The 22,300-nt window shown below is 51.8% G+C and overlaps 1 protein-coding gene across 3 annotated transcripts in view; it reads left to right on the top strand.

The window, feature by feature from the left end:
• Positions 1-7,414: 7,414 nt before the first annotated feature.
• Positions 7,415-22,300, top strand: part of Adora1 (adenosine A1 receptor) — a 31,929-nt gene continuing 17,043 nt past the window's right edge. The window contains exons 1-2 of one of the 3 annotated variants that reach the window (XM_046463699.2): positions 7,415-7,586; positions 8,433-8,830. In XM_046463699.2, the coding sequence (XP_046319655.1) occupies positions 8,490-8,830 (341 nt within the window). In that variant the 5' untranslated portion in view covers positions 7,415-7,586; positions 8,433-8,489. The other 2 variants (XM_046463690.2, XM_046463684.2) reach the window with 2 other exon arrangements.

Genomic DNA, 22,300 nt, shown 5'->3' with positions numbered 1-22,300 from the left:
AACAGAAATCATTCCCCTGCCTCTGTTTCCCTTCTGCCCAGTGAGGGAAGGGGAGGTGGAGGCTCACTTGCCCTTGTGCTCTCAGAGGTCGGGGTCTGAGGAGTCCAGGAAGTGGGGTGTCCGTGCTAGCCGGGCTGAGGAGGGCTGTGCAGGGTGGAGACCCTGTGGTGGCCCAGGTGCTGGCGGGTGGCAGGTGGATTGAACAGAAGCAACACACTGGCTAGAGATGGGGCGCGGAAGCCAAGATTCCATGGCTGGTGCCTTGTGGATGGGGTCAGGACAGGGGCCTGGCCGTGGCCTTCAGAAGAGCTGGTGGACAGAAGGCTGTCCTGAACGGACATGCAGCGAGACTGGCACATTGCTGCTGGCTGTGTGTTGGGTAGAGACGGGGCTTGGGCACAAGGCCTGGGGGCCTCCCCTCAAGACTCAGTGGGGGTGAGGGGAGGTCTGGGGATGGGGAAAGCCAGGAACTTCCAGAGCCTCGTGTCCAGCCAGCTGTCAGTAACTGCTTCTGTCCCTGACGCTGGCTGGGGGTGTCTGCTCCCAGCCTCTTCCCTCTGATTCATCTCTCATTGCCGCCGCTTCCCTCCTGGGCTGTGAGCATGCTCAGATCTCCTCTAAACCAACCTTTCCCACCCATCACAGCGCTAACCCAGAGGCACTCAGGTGCCCGTCCCTCCCCTGAAGGTTCTTTGAGTTCTCTGTTCCCTTCTTGTCACCAAATGCAACTGTGACCCCTTCATATCACCCTTTCCCCCACAAACACACCCTTTCCCTCTCCTCTGGCCACTCTCCCTCCTGGTCCTGGGGGGCACGGCCAGCTTCTTCCCAACATCCCCTGCGCAACCTCCCCTGAGTGCCTTCGTCTCTCCCAGGGCCTCCACTGCTCTGCTTGCCCTTGGCCATTTCCAGAAGCCCCGAGTGCCCGGCAGAACCCACCCTCTGTCCCCTCCACGCTTCTCCTTCACGTCTTCCTATGGTCTGCAGCATTTTGCCTTCCCCTTCTGCCCTGGCTGATGGGATGGCCCCGGAGTCCTCCCCATGACATCGCCCTGACCCATCTTCTCTGTCTCCATGGCTTCCCTGCTACATAGCTCTTTACCACCTTTGACCAAGGCTGCCTCCATCCTGCCCTCCGCTGGTTCCCTCTGCAGGGTCCCGGGATGCTCCTTCTAAACTGGCATCTTTCAGATCCTTCAGGTCACTGCTGAAAACCCTCAAAGGCTTCGGAATACCCACAGAGTAGACCGTGATGTTTGTCTAGTGATTCATACTCTTAAGAGCACTTTCAGACAAGTCAAACAGGTGATTGTCATCTCTCTTTCAGGATAAGAGAACTGAGGCTCCCAGAGTGGGGTAAGTTGTCTTTGGAGCTCTAATTGGGTTCATTGCCCATTGTAGTCCTCTCAGCCTCCCCTTAGGGCCTCCATCAGTGTGGCCCCTCGCTGTCACTATGCTACCCAGAGTCAGACTGGTGTCCCAGCCAGTCCCCTGGTCTTGCCCAAAATATAGCAGGCAGTTTCCTACCTCCCTCGCTTAGGCTAGGTGTTCTTTCTGTCTGCCCACAAAGCCCTCCCTATGCTACCCACGCTTCTCCACAAAACCAGCATCCTGCCCCTCCTCAGGGCCCAGGCTAGGTGCTGTTTTCTTCCAGCCTGGGCCAGCTCAGCGTGCTCTCTCTCTTGCTTGAGGAGCCTAGAACACACACAGAACACCAAGCTCTGGCTGACTGAGCAAGACTGGACACCAACCCTGCCCTCCAACCACTGACTTTGAGTTCTTGGGGAGCACCTTAGGAAAGTCCCATCTTGGTAGTAGATCCTCAGTCAATACCAGCTGAATGAATGAATGGGTGCTCTGCTTGAGATTCTCTTCCTCCCAAAAGCCCTTTCGGACCAATTGGCTCAGCCATCCCAACTACTTACTGAGCCTGACACACACCTTCACATCTGGGGCAGGCCTCCAGTGACCTGGGTTCCAGTTTTAGCTTTGCCACGCCTCCCCTTGAACCTCTCTCAGCCTGGGCTTCCTCATGTATGATTAAGGATTTTTAACACGGGCTTCATCACTTCCCAGTGCGTGGGGGGAGCATTCTGGGATGCTGTCTGGAGGGTTTCTTTATAAACACCAAACTCCTGTGTACCTGGGAGGGGACTTTATTGTTAGGTAAGTGTGTGCCCACTTGCGGTGGCTCCCTGGGGTGTTTGCATCCTGGCCCCCTCCCCTGTGAGATGGAGCTCTGTGGAAGCCAGGGACCCTAGCTTAACCCAGCTCTGAATTTAAAGAACTGCTGCTTGATCAATTCCCTGAGGAATTCCCAAGGCAGGACCAGGGCCCAGAGCATAGCCTACCTCACCTCCTAGCCCCAGCCCCAGACCTTGGCTCTGTCTGGGTCTCAGCAGTACATGGAGGAGCTGGGATAAAGCTCAGATTTTCAAGGTTTTTTTTTTTTTTTTTCCTTTCCCCCCCAGGGCCACATGCATGCTAAGCAAATAATCTACCTACCACTGAGCCACATCCCAGCCCTCAAGTCTTCTCAATCCACAGAGCTAATAAAATCCATGTTCATACAAAGTCTTACACCAGAAATCCATTTGTGAAATAGAGCAGAGCTGCTCTGCCCCAAGCAGGGGTGGCTCCCTGAGCCCTTGGGGTCCTTGATGCCTATGTCTCATTCTTGATCGTGAACTCTTTCTGGAGGTCAAGAGGGGAGGCTACTGTAATTCATAGCATAATTGTTGCCACCTCGTAATAGTTGCACCCTGTTTTTTCTATCCAAAAAATTGTTTTATAACCTTTGGTGACATAATGGTCACATGGTTCAATTCTACCTTAAATGATAAAGAGAGCAACAATGTATTCACCAGCGGCACAGGGAGGTCCATTTGCCTCCTCTGACACTGAGAGCCAAGAATTCTCAGAGCTAGAGCATTGTCAGTGTTCTTCCCAAAGCCACCTTAGGTAGTCTGTTCAGGGTACTGCAGTCCCAAGGGTAAACACACCTTAAGTGAGTGGCGTTGAGGACAGCACATCAGATAATGAAACCGGTGCAGAATCTTTGGGCTGGGAAGATTATATTTTCTAAGTCCATATTTCTCAACACTGTAGTGAATTTTCTCAAGTGTAATATTTTGACTATAATGCAGAAATGGATGACAACTAATGTGTTATTTTTTTTAAACCAGAGAAATGTTTGCTAAGCTGTCATGAAAAAATAATGTGCATTGATAAGGACTATTCAGTTTTGATGTCTATCCATGAGTATTCTGTGCATCTTAGTTTTGTGCCAAAGACAGTTTAGTAATAAATAATTTTTAAGTAATACAGGCACCATTTTGTTTTGAAAAAAGCTTCAGATAATGGTTACATCCTACCTTTTTTTTGCACACACACAAAAAAAGCATAAAACCTGCAACGATTATGTAGTGAAATATAGTGTGGCTTTGTTTTCTCTATATGCCCAGTGCTCAGCCCACTGTGGTATACAAAAGTGGCTTAATAACCAAGTCAGCAATATTTATTGCTGAATAGAATGAATTAATCAATGCACAAATAAATGGTTCTGGGGCCAATTATGATGAAAAAGAAATGAAAGGAACACCCTTGTTTGAGGATTTAGGAAGAGTTGTGCTGTCTGGAGGGACCTGGACTAAATGGCTCCCATATCCCATGTCCTCCTCCCACCCCACCCCCCACAAACACACAAATATAGGAACACTTAACCTGTGCTGACATTCTGCATTCTGTTCCTTCCCACAGACTCAGGATGTCCCTGTAAGAGCCCCGACCTGGGAGAAGGCAACTGGAGGGAGGGAAGAAAGGGGACGAGGCCCAGAAACCTACACAGCAAGTCTGGGGGAGGCGGAGTGGGAAAAGAGTGCCAAGGGTGGTGGGGGAGCTGAGGAAGTCAAGGCAGGGACAGACAGGTGACAGCCCTTTGGAGGAAGGGCCCCAGGCTTCCTTGCCATCCAGAATCTTTTTTTGGAGGAGGTTATAGGGAATTGAACTCAGGGGCACTCAACCACATCCCCAGCCCTACTTTGTATTTTATTTAGAGACAGGGTCTCACTGAGTTGCTTAGCACCTCGCTTTTGCTGAGGCTGGCTTTGAACTGGAGATCCTCCTGCCTCAGCCCCCTGCTGGGATTACAGGTGGCATGTGCCACCACGCCATCGTCCTCCAGAATCTTTTTGTCCTAAATGCCTGCTCTTGCCTAACAGTTCTCCTCCTGCACTGCCCAGAAAAAGGCTGAGAAGTGAGATGGAGTCTAAAATGTTTCCTGCCTGCTTCTGGAAAGAGATGGAGAATTTCTTTTTCTTCGGGTGCTGGGGATGGAGCCCAAGGCAACATGCGCGCTAGGCAAGTGCTCTCCCACGGAGCCATATCCCCAGCCCCAGAGGAAATTCTTCAAATCTCTTCCATTTGCTGGGAGTCCCCTCAGGAGCTCAGCTAAGCCCCCTTGCTGGAGTCCTGGGGTGTGCAGGGATGACTTCAGGCTCCCGGAGAGGTCCTTCCTGACTCGGGCTGTCTAGTCCCATGTGGGGAGCACCAGGAAGCAGGCAGTACAGGGCTGCTCAGCAGGGTTGCCCCCCACCCCAAGTGTCTTCCCCACACACCAGGTGGTGAGGCTGCTGGTGTGAGGAGCCTGAGAAAGCCAGGATGGGCCTTTGGAAGGAAAGAAATAGGACCCAGAGGTAAAGGGGGTGGGCTATGCTTTCTGTGTTGTTCTCTTGCCTCCAGAGTCATATGCATAATAAAAGCTTTTCATTAGGAGTCCTTCAGGGCACTTAAACCTGGCACCTTTGAGATCCGCCCTCAACTTTAGTGCCACTGACTGTACCGAGCAGATTTCATAATTCTGAATTTTTCACTGGCTTTCCCTTTCCCCCCTGCCCCCTCTAGTAGTCCTGGTGTCTACCTGCCTTTTAGATTAAATGTCTGTGCCACATACCCTCCCCACCAAGCCCATGGGTTAAGTCTCACAGCCCTCCTGTGAGGCGGCACTGATTGTACAGAGGAGGAAACCAAGACTCGGCTGCAGGAGGCAGGGTAAAGCATGGAGGGTCACACGGCTGTGGGCACAAGTGGACCCTGGTGTGGGGATGGTCATCTAGTTGGAGGGTCCTGGGACAGAGAGTTTGGGGCTCGGCATCAGTGCCAGTCACTTTGGCTCCACCGTCCCACCTCTCCCTTCCCACAGTGTCCTCTGCCCATGGCAGACTCTCACCTCCTCTCTTCCCCTCCTTTTCTTCCCCCACAAACCTCCTCTGCAGCCCTGATGTCTGCCCCATAAAGAACCAGGATTTGGGAGGTTTCCAGGGGGAAAGACCCAGTCTCCATCATAGCCTGGCCCTCCCAGCTTGGAATGGATTTTCCAGCCACTGGGGCAGGAAAGGATGAGAGACGTTGCTGGAATGGTGAGTAAACAGACCCGGAGAGGGAAAATGACTCCAGAGGCCACACAGTGAGTGGCAAAGCAGGGCCTAGAAGCCAGCTTTCAGCCCTGCAACTCGCAGTCAAGTGAGTGCTCTTTCCACTACACCAAATGGAGAAAGCTGTGCTCAGCTCTGACCCACCCACTTCCAGCTACAGGCTCTGGGGAGACAACGTGCTCTTCCCATAGCTGCCCTCTGAGAGGGTCCCTGTCTTGTCAGCTCTGTTCTCAAACAGGCTGGTCTGACCCTACAGAAGGCCTGGCCTGGAAACACTGCGGGGGAGGAGGCAGGGAGGGAAGAGAGGCAGTTTGGGGCTTATTTTCCCAGAAGTAGGGAACAGACGAATCACCTACAGGTATGACGCAAATACTTCTACTACACATTGACAATCCAGGGTGAGAACTGGGGGTGGGTGTGTGTATGTGTGTCCACGGGGCTCGGGTCCCCTTCAGAGCTGAAGATGCTGCTGAGAGTTAAGAAGAGTGACCCCTATCACCCACCCGTGACCCAAGCTGGGCCCTCCTGGGTCTTTCTGAAAGCTAGATGAGTGACCTTTCGGAAACTAAGTGAAAACTTAGGAGCAAGCCTTGAGTCACAGAGGACTTGAGTCAAGGGAAGGTTTGAGAGGCGCGGGTGGGTGCAGAAGCCTGTGCTTCTGGGTAGTGGTGGGGGTGGGCTGGCCTGGGTTAGCAGTGTGAGGGAATCTGGAGGGGAGCCTTCTCCAGCCAGACTCTGGGGAATACTGCAGTTTTGTTATCTGAGGCACAGATTCCTTGCTCCCCCTGAAGGCTGAAGTGAAAGTTGTCTTTTCCACATTGGGCTTCTTCTGCCTCCAAGGAAGATTCAATTATGTTTGCTCCCTCCTCCCAGAGGCCCAGGTCTCAGCCCACCCAGGTCCTCACTGCGATCCACCACAACCCCCAGCAGAAACAGCTGGCTCACCCTCATCTGGTCAGAATGCCTCTCTTGGCATCCTGAGGTCCCACATTGGGGCAGTGTGGCACTGGGGACCTCCAGCTGTACTCCCACCCTCTTAGGGTCCCTTACCAATGTGCACAAACAAGGATTTTGGAGTTTTAAATCTCTGCAGGGCACCATGATGAGCGAGGGTTTGCCTGGGTAGGTATTAGACAGCACCAATGGGCTACCTAAACTGGGAGGAGGTGGCAGGGACAGTGGAGAGAGCAGAGTGGGGAACCAGGATCCTGAGTTTTTTTTACGCTGGTCATCTTAGGATTTGTCTTGTGACCTTTTGGAAGTCCCCTCCATTCCTGAGCCTGCTTCTTTATCTGTAAATACCAGGGGACTGCACTAGATATCTTATGGCTTAGGTGTTGTGCTCTGAAGAGGGAAGAGGAGGAAAGAAACGCAGCATGGAGTGGGTGACCCGGGCAGGGATGCTCTTGGAAAGCCAGGTCACTTTCCTGAGCCTCAGCATCCTCATCTGCAAAATGGTAATTGCTAATAGGCTCTGAAAGATGGATGAGAAAGGAATTTAGTGACTCAGTACAGAGTCTGCGGAGTAATGTGTGCAGGAGGATGTGAGTTCCTAAGAATAAGCAGAGACTGGTTTAACTGGGAGAGCAGTTTGAGGATTAGGGGAGAGTGCCAGGGCTGCCAACCCATGGCCGGGCGGGGGGTTGGGGTGGAGGGGCATTCTGGAGCCCTGCAGGTGAGATGTTGCGCTGGGAGGGATGGAGGGGTCTCTGGAGACAGGACTAGGGCTCCCAGCGTGTCGCATTGAGAAAGAAGCGAGTGGTCTTTCGGTCCGGTCCCGAGACTGCGTTCCCATATCAGACCCTTCGAAAAACTCAGGTTTTCCCAGCTTTTCTCACATAGAATCACATTCTTTGTTTAGAGGAGGGGGTGGGGGAGGAGACGGAGGGAGGGGCCCGCGGGTGCCGCCGCCGCCCCCGCCCCCTCCGGTGTGCGGAGCCCGATTGTCACTCAGCTCCCGCGCCGGGGGCGAAGGAGGCGCCGGCGCCCCAATCGAGTCCCCCCTCGCTCCCATCCCCCTGGACCTAACAGGCCAGCCCTGGATTCTCCGGGCATTCCTGGAGCGAGTGGCTGCTGAAGGCGTAGAGGTGTGGGGACACTTGGACAGCAGAGTTCAGGTGGGCGGGAGCTCTGTCAGCTCTGGTGTGACCTTGGGTAAGTCTGTGCTTCAGTTCGTCCCTGAGGCTTCCAAGTGAGGGTCTAGGAGAGGGCTGAATGAAGCGCCTGGAATGCCCCCTTGGGGCAGGCGGTGGGCACGGGTTCCCGGCAGAGCTGGAGCAGGACCAGGAGAATGCTAAGAACGGGCACTGGCAATATCTCAGGTGGGTGGCCGCAGGCAGATGTGCGTGCGCGCTAGGAAGTCGGGAGCCCGCGCTCGGGCACGGTCCTGGCCTCAGTCCCTCAGCCCCACGCCTGCCACCCCAGTCCCAGGTGCGAAACAGGGGCACTACCTCTTTAAAAGCGCCCGGGGCCAGCCTCTGCCGCACCATGTGATTGCTTGAAAGGCCGGGCTGGGAGCGCTGCGGCGGGAGCCGGAGGACGATGAGCTGCCGCGCGGTGCCCAGAGCCCAGCCCTGCCTGGCGCGGCCCCGGAACTCTAGGCGGCACGGCGTGCCGGGAACTTTGGGCACCACCTCTGGGACCCCCTGCTGGCCAGCAGGCAGGATGGTGAGCTCCCCGCATCCTGTTCTGTGGACAGGGGTGGGCAGAGCGGGCAGGGGGACCCGGGCGGAGTGCGTGTGCTGGGAGCTCTCACACCTGATACAAAAGCCAGTGGCAGAGAGAGCGCTGCTATTTTAAGTTGCTGAATAGAACCTCTGGGGATGATAAAGGGAGGGGACAAAGGCTAGGCATAAAAGGGCCTGGGTACATTGGCCAGCCCGGACAGGCACTGGATGTGCCAAGTAGGGCGCATCTCTGCGGGGCAGTGGGAGTTGCGGGGCTGCCTGGCTCCCCTCCTCCTCTAGGCGGGCCTCCCCACCCCAGGCTTCCTGATTACAGGTGCCTGCCTCGTGCCCCGTGGTGCCTGTCTGCTGATGTGCCCAGCCTGTGCCGGCCATGCCGCACTCCATCTCGGCCTTCCAGGCCGCCTACATCGGAATCGAGGTGCTCATCGCTCTTGTCTCCGTGCCCGGGAATGTGCTGGTGATCTGGGCAGTGAAGGTGAACCAGGCGTTGCGGGATGCCACCTTCTGCTTCATCGTGTCTCTGGCGGTGGCTGATGTGGCAGTGGGTGCCTTGGTTATCCCACTGGCCATCCTCATCAACATTGGGCCACAGACTTACTTCCACACCTGCCTCATGGTGGCCTGTCCTGTCCTCATCCTCACCCAGAGTTCCATTCTGGCTCTGCTGGCAATTGCTGTGGACCGTTACCTCCGTGTCAAGATCCCTCTCCGGTGAGTTCACAGCAGTGAAAGGTACTGGCAGCAGCACCCCATCTGCCTGGCTTGAGGGCCATCTAGAGAGGATGAAAGGTAGAACATAAGATCCCAAGCAAGGCAGGTATTCTCTGGGTCATTGCACCCCAGCTCTCACTCTGCCTTTCTGTGTTCTGTGCCGTGGTGTTAGGCTGAGCTGTGGTTGGAGAAGCACGAAGGGGTTGGATGGCTGGAGAATTGTTAACCTGGTAGTGCCCAGGATCCCAGTATGGAAGATGCTGCAGCCAGGGAACCCAAGGCTGCCTGTCAGACTTGAAATGGAGGTGGAGGATTTGGAGGGTACACCAAGACAGGGCAGCAGTGAGTGCTGGGGGTGGGGGTACTAGTTGAATTACACCAGTCCTGGGGAAAAAGAAGAGGAAAGCTCAAAGCTAAGGTGGGGGTGAGGATGTGTGAGGGGGGCACACTAGGGCCAGCTGTGTTGCTGCTTCTCCAACCAGACCCAGGCTGTCTCCCTGAAGGCATTCTTCAGCTTTCACATTCTCCAGGTGTCTCTGTGCCAGCCGGCTCCACCCTCTGGGGCTGTCCTGCTGAACCCAGCAGTCTGATTACCTCTGTCCAACTCCCACTAATGGGATCTCTATTGCGGGCAGGAGGAGGGGAAAATGCCAGCGCCTGCTCCTAATGTTCCTCCTGTTCTGCTGCAAAACTCTCTCTCTCTCTCTCTCTCTCTCTCTCTCTCTCTCTCTCTCTCTGTTGGTTACAGCAGAGGCCCTTGTGCTGCTTCCAGGCTGCAGAGTGGGGAGCCTGATGGTAGCAGTCCTCAGTGTGGGCGTCCAATCTACATTGGGTCTCCCTACCCAGGCCTGCCAGACCATAATCTCGTCACCAGGCAGTGCCTGGGCCACCAAGTGCCAGCAAGTGCCTGGGCACACTGCCAGGAACTGGCCTTGCTAGGGTACCCTTGTGTGCTTGCCCCCTCTTTACATTCTTGTAACCAATAGATTCCTTTTCTAATGGGAAACTCTGGCCATCTCCGGCACCTGCTGTCCCCAGCGTAGCTTCCTAGACGCTCATATCTGGGACATGGGGCCTCTGGTCTCACTTGGCAACTTGCCTGGGCAGGCTTGGGCACTCACCGTGCTCCCTCTGGTCACATTGTACACGTTTAACTTTTCCAAGCCTCTTTTTTGTGCTACTTTTTTTTCCCCTGTTCTCACCATGGTCCTATAAGGGAGGTAGGGCAGGAGCTGGGAAAGGGGAAGCAGGCTGGGGACTTGATCCAATCATCCTGCCCTCCTGCCCTCCTGCCTCCATGCCCAGCACCATGATACCAATCTCTCTGCCCTCTCTACCTCCCTCACCATCACCAGTTTTCTCCAGGAAGGTGGGGTAAAGACTGCTGCTCAGGGGAGACAGGAATGCAGCCCCAAGGCCCCATGAGTTCAGTCTCTGAGGGGCCTGTCCAGATGACGCTGGAAGTTAGATGGGCTGACCCTTGCAGCCCGACTGTTATAACTAAGTGTGGTGCATTAGGAAATGTTTGCAGATGTAGAAAGGCCATTCCTCAATTCTGTCTGCTGCGTGGGTGCCAAGGCAGATCAAAGGCCCTGTCCTGATGTGACAGATGTCACGGACTGTAGAATGTGCCCTGTTTGCCCTGTGGGGCTGGGCCTGGGGATGGCTGTGTTCTTTTAGGGGATAGCTGCTATTGCTTTAGAGCTTGGGGTCTTGCAGGGCTGTCTTCTGAGGGCTGAGACATGGATATGCATAGAATCTAACACAGGTCTGGGCTTGAATCCTTGCTATAAATGTCTGCCTCTGTGACCTTGAGAAAGTCACTAATTTAACCTCTTTAAACTTTAATTTCCTCATCTACAAGAGGGGACATTAATAATAGTACCTACTGCTACATTATGGGAATAATATGAACTCATACATATAAATCACTCGAGACTAGGGATGTAGCTTAGTGGTAGTATGTTTGTCCAGCAGGCTCAAGGCCCAGGGTTTGATCACAACACTGCAAAACAAAAGCAAAACCAAACAAGCAAACCCTTAGTACTATGCCTGACATATTATATGCAAGCCATAAATGGAAGGTTTATGTTAGTAGTTTTATTATCATTATGAATAGGTGGCTCAAAGTGGGACTGGATAGGAAAGCCCTGTCTCCCTACCCCAAATTCTCGTACTCTTATGCAGCAACACACACACACACACACACACACACACACACACACACACACTCTTCCAAGGAGGTGTGAAAGTACTGTTACCTTATATCTATACCTCTTTCTTCTCCCCTGGTGAATCACTGGTGTCTCTAGGGCAGTGACCCTGGCAGTGACAATGTCTTGTCTACTTCTATGAATTGTCCAGAATGTCCACCCAGCTCAGTGTCTAGCCCCTGGCAGACATTTCATAAATGGTGGTTGAATTGTCTGTTTCCAGAACACATTCAGGTGAGCCTCAAGCAAGCCTCTCAGGTATCTAACCTGTAGCTGTCTTGCTGTGGATTAGGTCTGCCCCCCATTCTATCTCAGGGCCTGACCACAGCTGCCCCCCCAGCTCAGCGTGGCTCTTCCACTGCTGTTCACCAGCAGTGCCTGGGAGTGCCCTATCCCATGGAGAGCAAGCAGAGCTCCTGGCAGTGGTGTTGGCCTACTCTAGATCTTTGCCTGACACTGCCCAGGTGTTGTGTAGAACATACAGTGTGCTCTGTTCCCCTCTGGGCAGCTGGAGTCAGTAAGCTGCCAGGTCTGTGAGACCCCTCTCAACCAGAGATCCCCAGGCATCCTGCTCCCTGCCCTGACATGTCAGTCAAAAGTAGATGTGGCCTTGGGCACTAAGAAATAATCCTGCCAGGCACAGGTGGGCATGTCTGGATCATCTGGGTACAGGAGTCGGTGGGTTCTTCCGGAGCAGGGCATGGGTTGGTCAGTCAGCCACAAATCTTATTTTCTTCCACTTGGCAGAAAGCCAGGGGAGAAGAGAGATTCACATCATGTGGTGTGAGCTCCATTTACAAATACAAAAAAAAAACAAAAACGTTTGAGTTGTTGAATCATCAATAACCTGTGGTCATTTGCATGTGCTTTACATGTTATTTGTATAGTGCCTCCATATGTTTGGTAATCGATACCTTATTCCCCTCACTCCTACTTCTAGGGAATCTTCATCATTCATTATTTTCTCACCAAGAGATTTCTTGGTGGCATTCTGTGGCAATGTGGTGCCTACTCCAGGGACCTCCCTGACCAAAGCCCTCTCAGTGAGAAAGAGACCCTAGCAAAGGCTGCCCATGACTAGATGGGTTGGAGTAAAGTGAAGGGATGGTGGCTGTTTGGACTCAGTCAGACTTGAGTTTGAACCTTGCTGTTACCAGTTAGAAGTGCAACCTTGGACAAATTATTCAACCTCTTTCCTGCCATATGTTAAATGAAGGGATTGGATTCAAGGTCACTAAGCTCCTTTTGATTCTTAACTTTGTGGGTTCTTCCTTATCCTGATTCTTGCCAGTGCTGCTTGGGATCCTGGGAGGGCTTTTTATTGTGTTTGCAGCTCCTAGTGAGGCATAATGCTGTCTTTATATGTTCTATCTCATTTGATGTTCGTCATCTCTCAGGAGTGGAGTTTATTGTTATCCCCATTCAATAGACAATCCTGTAGATGAACTGAGGTCTGAAGCTCTGGAGGTTCAGCGGTTTTCCCAGACAAACAGCAGAGGAGTAGAGGCAGGCTTGAACCCAGGCCTATCTACAGATGCCTTTAACCTTCAGCCTCAGTGATCTTGCATCAGCCCCAGAAGCTGAAGGATTTATAGATGAGCTTCCCCCAAGCTGTCTGTGGGGTGATTTTTTTTCCACTGACTTTTGCCAATGGTCTCTGCACTCTGCTCAGCCCACATTCAGCTCCTCCCCTCCTTCTCCACCTTCACTCCAGTGGGCAGTTGAACCCCTGGCAACCTTGCTTCTGTCCACAGCTGGAAGCCTTCCCAACTGGGAGGCAGGGAATCAGGGAGTCTGGGCTTGCTGGGCTGAGTTTGGGCAAGGAAAGAAATCTGGTAGATGAGGGTGTGTTTGCTCTTAGGCACCAATTTAGCCTGGGATTTCTTGGCAACTAAAGTGCCTCATATGCCATTGCACCCCAGCAGGTATCTATGGCCTCTGGGTCCCAGTTGCTCTGAGGTCTCCATCTGCTTCCAGGAGAGATAGACTGTCTCTAGATCCTCTGTCTAAGGATGTATTAGTCATAGGCCTAGAGTGTCTGAGATGAAACAACGGCGGAGAAAGCCCTGGAGCCCAACCCCTTACACTTGCAGACTGACGAGGAAACCGCTCCCCAGGGAGAGTGGGAGCTCTTGCCTCCTCCCAATCCAGACTCTTGTCCTCCTACTTGTGATGTAAGAGGCTAGAGCAGGAAGAGAAATCACAAGCTGCTGGAGGTACAGAAAGAAAAATGAGTGAGATCTGCAAATCAGCCTTAGGCTTGGAGGGGGAATGTGATGGAGGGAAGTCACTTTGTGATGATGATGATGATGATGATGATGATGATGATGGCGGCACTGGGGACTGAACCCATGGGAGTTTTACCACTGAGCTACACTCTCAGTCCTTTTTATTTTTTAATTTTGAGACAGGGTCTCCCTAAGTTGCCCAGGCTGGCATTGAACTTACCATCCTGCCTCAGTCTCTCAAGTAGCTGGGATTATATTATAGGCTTGTGCCACCACCATTAACTGTTCACTTTGTGATTTAAAAGGCCATTTTTTTCTCTGAATTGGGGTATTCTTCGGGTGGGTTATGCCTAGGAGCACAGGTGCTGTGGAATCATCTGGATCCCTTCCCCCACGCATCAGATGGCTTATGGAAAGTCTCTGAGAGCCTAAGGGGCAACCTGGCCAGGTGTCAGCTGCTTGGAAGCAGAGGAATGGCCAAGATGCTCTGGAAACCTCCTTCTACCCGTGGGTCATAGGGGCTGCACCCTGACATTTGATGTTTGTTTCTGAGCATCAAAGCAATCCGTGTGGATAATGAGAAGTATAGAAAGAACAGGGATGATAAAATCACCAGCAATCTGCCACCTACAGAGAACTACTGTTAACATTTTGATGTTCCAGAAAATTTTCCACACACATGAATGTAGATATAGATACATTACTTTTACGTATTGACAGAATCTATCTAAAAATGGTTTTATAAGCCAGGCGTGGTGGTACATGCCTGTAATCCCAGCAGCTTGGGAGGCTGAGGCAGTAGGACTATGAGTTGAAAGCCAGCTTCAGCAACTTAGCAAGGCCCTAAACAACTCAGTGAGACCCTGTTTCAAAAATAAAAACATTAAAAAATGGTTTTATATTCCTTTTTATTCACTTACCATTTCCTTGTGTCAATTAAAATTATTTTTAAGGACTTTATGATGATATAACACTGGATTGTATGATTACTTATCTTTTAGATCTCGTCTGAAATAGCTCCTCTCTAGGGAATCCTTCCCTCACCTCTCTCTGACCAGATTCATTTTCTGTTAGATGCTGGGATTGGGTTTATTCCTTCCATGGTTTACTCCTTCCATGTTACTCACGGCCCAGGGAGTTTCTGGGCTTCATAAGGCCCACAGAGCCAAGGCCAAGTCTGCTTACATACCTATGTATCCCCCATGCCTGGTGCAGAAACTACAAACATTTCTGGAACAAATGAATATTTTAATATTGTATTTATTCATTCTTAAATTGGTGGCTATTTAGATTGTGATCATTTATTATTATTATTATTATTATTATTATTATTATTATTACCAAAAACACTTTGATGATTCCCATTGTTTGTGGGGTCAGAGTCAAGGTCAAGCACGGTGGTTTGTGCCTCCTGGTACACAGCACAGTCTCTCTGAGGATGTTCTTCTGAGACTGTTTCCCAATTCCTTTCACCCCATCACCCCAATTCCTTGCCCACACCCTCCACACTGCAAATCCCTGAGGGGCACTTGATGTTCTTCACCCCAGCTGCCCTTCGGAGCTGGGGAGGACAGGGCAGAGCAGGTCCAAGATCTGGCCCTTATTGCCTGCTCTCTGTTCCCCGAGGCCTTGGCCTCTTCTTGAGGAGAGTAGCCTCCAGACTGGAGGGCCAGTTCTTGGTTGGCCCCATTTGGCAGGGGCACAGATGTATGGAGCAGAGACAAAGGAGGTTGAAGCACACACCACCTCTCCTTGGGCTGCATGAATCACTCCTTCAACCTTGGCCTTGTTAACTCAAGCCCAGGAGAGGTTGCCAGTTGAAAGGATGGAGAGTGGGGGTGGAGAAGGGGAGAGGAATAGGAGGCGGGAAGGTGGGCCTTGGCACTTGTGTCTTCTTAGAAACACTGATTTGAAGGTGGGCAAGGAGATGGGCTTCCCTAACCCTGAAGGAGAAGAGGTGAGGCACCTTCTCTGTCTTGCCCCATGCCCTGACAACTTTTCTATAGTAGGAAAAGAGGTATGGGGCTGGGGACTAGTGACACCCATTTATCTATTTCATGTGCCTGGCATGGCCTGGTAAGGGAGATTCACAGCCTGGTTTAGTCGCTACCTCTGTGAGCTCTTAGCCACTATAGAGATTATGGATGTCTGCAGACCAAGGTGGCCAAGGAGACCTTCCTGGCCCGCCTGTGGTAGGAGTAGGGGACATAGGAGACTGGTACCTGGCAGGTTGCAGTGCTGAACCCCAATCCACATTCACTATCTGAAGCCCAAGTCACGAGGGAGAGGCTCTTGGGGACTGTCTTCCTGCTATCTGCTTCCAGAATTTCTCTGCCTTTTGGGAAAAGAGGGCAACTGATCACCTTCGCTTATCCCCACCCAAGACCTATTGTAGACAGATCTATTTGTTCATTCATTTGAAAAGTATTTTTTTGAGTGCCACATATGTGCTGGGCACTGGTATGGATCCTTGGGAGTCATTCCTTAACAAAACAGATCCTCGTGGAGCCTGCATTGTCACGGGCTGGGGGACAGATGCCAAATAATAAACACAATGCTCAAATTATGTAGAATGCTAGAAGGTTGGGGTATTGAAACAGGCAAGAAGAGCAGGGAAAATGGGATTGGGAGTGCAAGGCCAGGGGGGAGAAAGGGTTGCCACTTTAAATAGGATGGTCAGGGAGGCTCCATGGAGAAGGTACCATTTGAGCAAAACCTGGAAGGTGAGGGCATAGGCCATGCAGACATCAGGAGAATGTGCCTGGCGGGAGAGATAGCTAGAACAAAGGCCCTAGGGTAGGAATGTACTTGAAGTGTTCGGTGACCAGCATGGAGTCCTGTGCCTCTGGAATGGGGTGATAAAAGAGGAGAGTGGCTGAAGATAATGAGCCATTGGTTGGCCCACATATGACCTGGAGACCTCTGGAAGGACATGGGCTTTTATTACGAGGGAAATGGGAGCCATGGCAAGGCTTAGAGCAGAGAAGGGGCAGGGTCTGCCCTAGGTTTTAGAGGATTGCTTCTGTGCTAAGAACATGCTCAGGGCAGAGGTGCAAGCAGGAGACCAGCGAGGAGCCATTACAGCCATTACAGACAATGGGGGCTTGAATCTGAACCATGGCAGAGGAGGTGGTAGTAAGTGGTTAATTCTGGATGTGCATTTTTAAATTTTACCTTTTTATTGAAGTGAGATTTTCATGCAGTAATGTAAATGTACATACATCTTAAGTGTGTAGCTCAATGATTTTTTGTTATATGGATATACCTATATAGCCACCACTGGATTAATACTTACAATATATTCTATACCCGAAAGGGTCCCTTGTGCCCCTTTCAGTCAGCGCTCTCCAAAGGGTAGGCACTATTCTGACATTTATTCCCATAGATCGATTTTGCCTGTTATGAACATTTATAAATGGAATTGAGCAGCAGGTACCCTTCTGTGTCTGGCTCCTGAAGCCCAAATTTAGGGCTGAGACTCATCCCTGTTATGTGAAACAGCAGGCTTCTCCACCCCACTCCTGCTAGAATTCAGCATATGAATGCACTATGATTTGTTTAAATGCTGGATCTATTTTGAAGAAAGAGCCAGAGACTTTGCTTCTGGCTTGGATGTGGGAACGAACCTATAGATTGAATATGAGAAAGAAGAGTCAACGTGACCACTTTCAATCCGAAGCAACTGGGAGGATGGAGTTGGCATCATCCAAGATGAGAAAGGCTGCAGATGGTGCAGGTTTGGGAAGCAAGCAAAGGAGTTCAGACTTAGCTATGTTGCACTTGGAGTCTCACAGATCCCTTAGTGGTGTGTTGAGCAGACAGTGGGATATAGGAGGAGAGAATTCAGGAGAGAGGCCTGGGCTGGGGGATATAAATGTAAGAGCCACTAACATGTACCTGGGGTTGAAATTCACAAGGCTGGGTGAGATCCCCAAAGAGACACAGTACAGATGAAGAAGAGAACCAAGGACCAGGCATTGAGAAGTTGGCAGGAAGAGGATGCCCCAACACATTGAAGACGAACCCCAGATGTAGGAGGAAACCCCAGAGACAAGTGTGGTCCTGGAAGCCAAGTGCAGAAAGTACATCAAAATGGCGTGAGAACTCAGCTATTTCCAATGCCACCAACAGGGAAGTGAGATGAGGACTCAGAGGTACCACTGAGGGAGGCCAGGCCATGAGTGACTTAGATAAGGGCAATGTCAATGTCAATGCGTGTGAGGGCCACAAAGTCTGATTGGAGAAGGTTCAGGAGAGAAGAGGAATAGATTGAAGGCCACTGGTTTAGATGACTCTCTCAAGGAACTTCGTTGTAGAGAGCCAAGTATCAGGGCAGTGGCAGTCAGGACCAGTGGGGAGCAAGCATTTTGCTTTGTGTGTTTTTTTTTTTTTTTTTAAAACATAGAAGAGTGTTTCATATGTTTGTGTGCTGGCTGAAATATCCAGAGGACAGTGGAACACTAATGATGGAACAATAGAGAATTTCTAGAGTGACGTGTAACCTAGCAGGGTGGGGAGCTAAGGTGTACATGGTGGGGTTGGCCTTGGATGGACCCCAGAGGCTCTTCTGTGTGCATAAGTCGAGGTGCAGATGCTGGAGGTGAAGTTCTCTTCTGACTGTTGTGGCTTCCTCAGTGAAGAGGGAAGCAGGGTCATCAGCTGAGAGGGAGGGTGCCGAAGGAGGTATTGGGGGGAGGAGCAAGTGTGAAATAATTCTGTAGGAAGTGGGGAGTGACTAGTCTCGGGACATCTACTCTAATTGGGCGCAGCATGAAGGGCCCACCTGAAGCTCACAGCGGTGAGTTGGAAGTGAGACTCAGCCACACGGCTGTGTGTTTATCACCGGCCATGTTCAACTATGCAGGTGCAGGCGTGGAGAGGGCAGGGGGCTCGTCCATCCTTTGTCGGTTCAGAAGTACCAGATTCCTGCTGCCATTAGGTATCTTATCATGGTCTAGAAGTTGGCTTTGGTCCCTGCATTCATGGAACTTAAAGACTAGTTAAGAGACAGTAAATAGACCTGTCAACAAGCAGGTAGGCACAATTATCATTTGGGAAGAATTTGAGGGAGGAAACCACCTTGGTATTCTCTGTGTCAGTTCTTTGCTGGTGTCTCCAAAACCCTCTGTTGACATCCGGAGGGACCCATAAGGGCTCAGGGCTCAGGTAGGGCCTTGTAGGGCCATGTGGTTCATGGTCAAGAGTTTAGATTTTATTCTAAGTGTACTGAAGCCTCTGAGTGCTTTAAGCAGGGAATGTCATAATTCAAATTACATTTTAAAAAGGCCAAAATTCCTTAACAAAATATTAGCAAATTAAATCAAGTGATATAAAAATGATAATATATCACCGCCAAAATGGCTCTTCCGTGTATGCAAGAGTGACTTCACATTTGAAAAAAAATCAATCAGGGTAATTCACCGCATTCGCATGAGAAGATCAGCCTGCCCGTGTGTGAGGACTGACCGCAGCGGCTAGGAGAGGACCAGAGGGAGGTGGGTTGGGACTGGGGCAGCCGGGGGGGGGGGGCAGTGGCGAGTGACAGAGATGGAGAGGACAGGCAAGGTTTCATACGTGGTAGAGTGAGAGCCAGCTGGGAATGAATGCACTGGCTGTGCGGAGCAGGGAAGGACTCACAGGTGACTCTCTGGTTAGTGGGACAGCCCCTGGTGGAGGACGGTGCCATTTCTGGAGATGGGGAAGGAAGAAGAAATTGAGAGATTTGGAACCTGTGAGGTTCACAATGGAGGTGAGGTAACGGCAGGGTCACTGGCGGTCGTCTTCCTTCCTTCTCCTGCGGGGTCGGGCAGATGGACCCCTCCTGCCTCACATGGTCTCAAGGACAGTGTCCTTCAAACCTCCAGCAACCTTCCTGGGCACCTCCAGCTGTTCCATCTGCTCTCCTCCCCCTCACTTCTCAGGAGGCCATTGGCTTCCTTAGACTGGGGTGGGAGGTCAGGATGTGTGACTCTGGGCTCCACCAAACAAAGGAGACTGCAGAGTTGGGGGTCCTGCCCTCTGAGGGGCTCCAGTCAGCCTGGGAGACAGTGGTTTCTGGGACAGCGAGGGCCCACTCCCTAACCCAAGCCTCCACTCATCCTCAGTAGCCCAGTCCTGGACAGTGTGCCTCATTTCCTCCTGTCCCTGGAACCCACCTGATGGCCTGCGTTGGGGGTTGTGTTCACCCCTGTACAGTGGTTGTCCCTCCCAGCAATCAAGGTCCCCTCACAGCTGCCATGGGACACTGAGTGGCCCAGTTTCTGCTAGTGTAGCAGAGAGGGTGGTCTGGCACTAAGCAGGCAGCTGGAATACCAGCCCTAGTCCATCCCAACGGCATGGCAGGCAGCATGGGGACCCCAAGCCTGGCCTGGGGACACGCTGTGTCCCTGTCACTCCAGCCTCCTTGTAAGCAGCCCTTTCACACAGAAACCACCTCCTTTGCCTTGTGGAGCAGAGAGCTTTGCAGTGCAGTTGGCAGCAGTGGCGTGGGCACCGCCTGCGCTCACCGCCTCCTGGCTTCCAGTTCTCAGCTCCCCGCCCCTGGCCAAGAGCGGCTTCCCAGCCCTTTCTCTGTCCCCATGGAACCCAGGGCTCTGGCAGGCAGGACCAGTAGCTCCCCAGAGATCCTCCTGGGGACAGGAGAGAGGAAGGTCTGTTTAAGAAAACTCCTGTACTCAGATATTTTTAATGATCTGCCTTCCAGAAAAAGCATCTCCCTCCCCCTGTCTTACGAGGGTGTCTAAGTGACATGAGGAGTAAGAGCAGTCTCTCCAGACAGACAGACCTGCAGCAAAATCCTACTTCAGGCACTTAGAGCTGTGTTCTCTCGGATAAGTTACTTAGCACTGTGTGCTTCCATTTCCTCTTCCGTAAAATAGGTTTCTTAATACTTCCTTTCCTCGGCCTGCTGTGAAGCTTAGAGATGATGATGTCCAGGGGCTAGTGCATAGTAGGCGCTCAGTACAGGGGCCATTACTATTGTTAAATAATGCAAAGCTTATTTTTTATTTACCATTTGATGTTCTGTGACTCAACGTTATGTGGCTGTTGTGATCCCCCTGGGTTCAGGTCAGTGTCAAAACAAGGTTGCGTGCACTAGAAGGCTGGGTGGGGTCCGTCCCACTGTCCTGCTCACCAGGACCAGCGGTTAACACATACCTGGCTGGCACTTAGTAAGTATCTTAATTAATGCAGGAAGGAGAAGAGGCTCATCTGGAGGAGGGAGGTAGTAGAGGGGAAGAATGGGGCCAGGTCGGAAAGTCAGTTGGGTCTTCACATTTGCCCACACGGGGCAAGGGCAGGTGACGAAAGGCCACTCGGTGAACATGTCCCTGTGAGTTAGAGGTTGGAGTACAGAAGGCGAAGGGCTCCCCAGGCTCACCCAGCCAGCTAGAGGGTGAGGATCCTGGCCTCCTGGTCCCCAGCTCAGCTTCCCTGTCCCCTGTCATCCCATGATGACTGCTTGTATGAGGCAAAGGGTGGTGAGGGTCCTCTGCCCTCCCCGGTGCCCTCGTGCCCCCAGGAACTCATCCTGGGCAGCTTCTATGGGTGCGGACCTCTGAAGTTGCTGAAGCAAGCGCTCCCTTGGGGTCTGGCAGCTCTAACTTGTCTTGGGCAGGAAATCATTCAGTGTGTTTGGGGACTGGCTGGGCTCCACAGACACACCTGCCAATGGTCCCCTATAAACAACAGTGCCCCACCCCCGCATTAGGGACTGTGATACAGCAAGGCAGACAGGGTGCAGGGCACTGTCGGCCCCCAGGGCTGACCGTAGTCTGGGAGCGAGGGGTATGCAGGTATGAAGCCCCACCATCACCCCGACCTCTGACTACTCCCAGGTGTGTGTTCACACAGGCTCACGTGAGCGTATGTGAGAGTGCACACATGCATGTGCAGGGGGCTACTGCTGTTGGTTTTATGTCAAAGAGTAACTCTAGGCTTCTAGGCCGCCTGTTCAGTCTGTTCACCCACTTCTCTGCCCACCCAGTAACTTGCTCCCTCATTTCCAGGGTCCCAACAAGAGTCCCTGCCAAGCCAATTTGCTTGTGCCCACCCAGCGCTCACCCTCCTCCCTGACACAGAGACACAGTTTGCATGTCCAAGTCCATGAGTACTTCTGATGACTCCGGTCCTGTCCTCAAGGGCCCAGGCCCTAAGTCTAATAGAGGAGACTGACAGGTGCTAGCAGGAGGCACACAGGCCAGTCGGATGCTCAGTCCCACGCCTCCTTCTACCTGTGATCCAGGCTCACTTCCCTGTCCCCTGGCCAGCCACTTCTTAGCCTATCCAGGCCTTGGAGTTGAGAAGAATGAGAAAAGTCTAATTCCTCCTCCTTCTTGAACATGCGCCTCCTCTAGGAAGCCCTCCTGGTTTGTCTTGAAGTTCCCACTCCTCCCTGTGCTCCTCTTTAACACAGCTCTTCCTGCCAGGGACAGTGGTGCACGCCTGTAATCCCAGCTACTCTTGAGAGGCTGAGGCAGGAGGATTGCAAGTTTAAACTCAGCCTGGGCAATTTAGCAAGATCCTGTTCCAGCATAAAATAAAAGGGCTGGGGATATAGCTCAGGGGTAGAGCACACCTGGGTTCCATCTCCAGTACCAGAAACAAAACAAAACGAACAAGAAAAAAAACATGCCTCTCTCAAACTGAGCTGACCTGTGAGCCATGTGAGCTATTCATCTCCGAATCCAGTCCGTTGCTTAGTGCGTTTGGTATTCAGTGAATCCCTGAGTGATATAGGGTGGCTCTCAGCACCCAGGACTTGCTGGGCCTGTGCAGAACACTTGCATGAATGGTCTTGTTTCAGTCCTTGCACAATTTTATGAAGAGGCACTAGAAGTATTTTATATGAATAGTATAACATATCCCCGTTTCCACACATAAATCTGAGGCCCAGGGAGGTTTAACAACTCGCTAACGGTAACGCTGCTGAGTGTGACCAGAATTGGCGAATGAATAACTGCGTGATTGAATGAAAGAACCTGTATTTGAGCCTTGACTTCAACACCTGCTGGGTGACCTTGGGTAAA

Source organism: Marmota monax, unplaced genomic scaffold, assembly GCF_021218885.2.
Source record: "Marmota monax isolate L192 unplaced genomic scaffold, Marmota_monax_Labrador192_F-V1.1 WCK01_AAM20220418_F8-fsc00099, whole genome shotgun sequence".
Lineage (NCBI taxonomy): Eukaryota > Metazoa > Chordata > Mammalia > Rodentia > Sciuridae > Marmota > Marmota monax.
The sequence above is the reverse complement of the archived record's forward strand: the minus strand, read 5'-3'. Positions and strand labels throughout refer to the sequence as shown.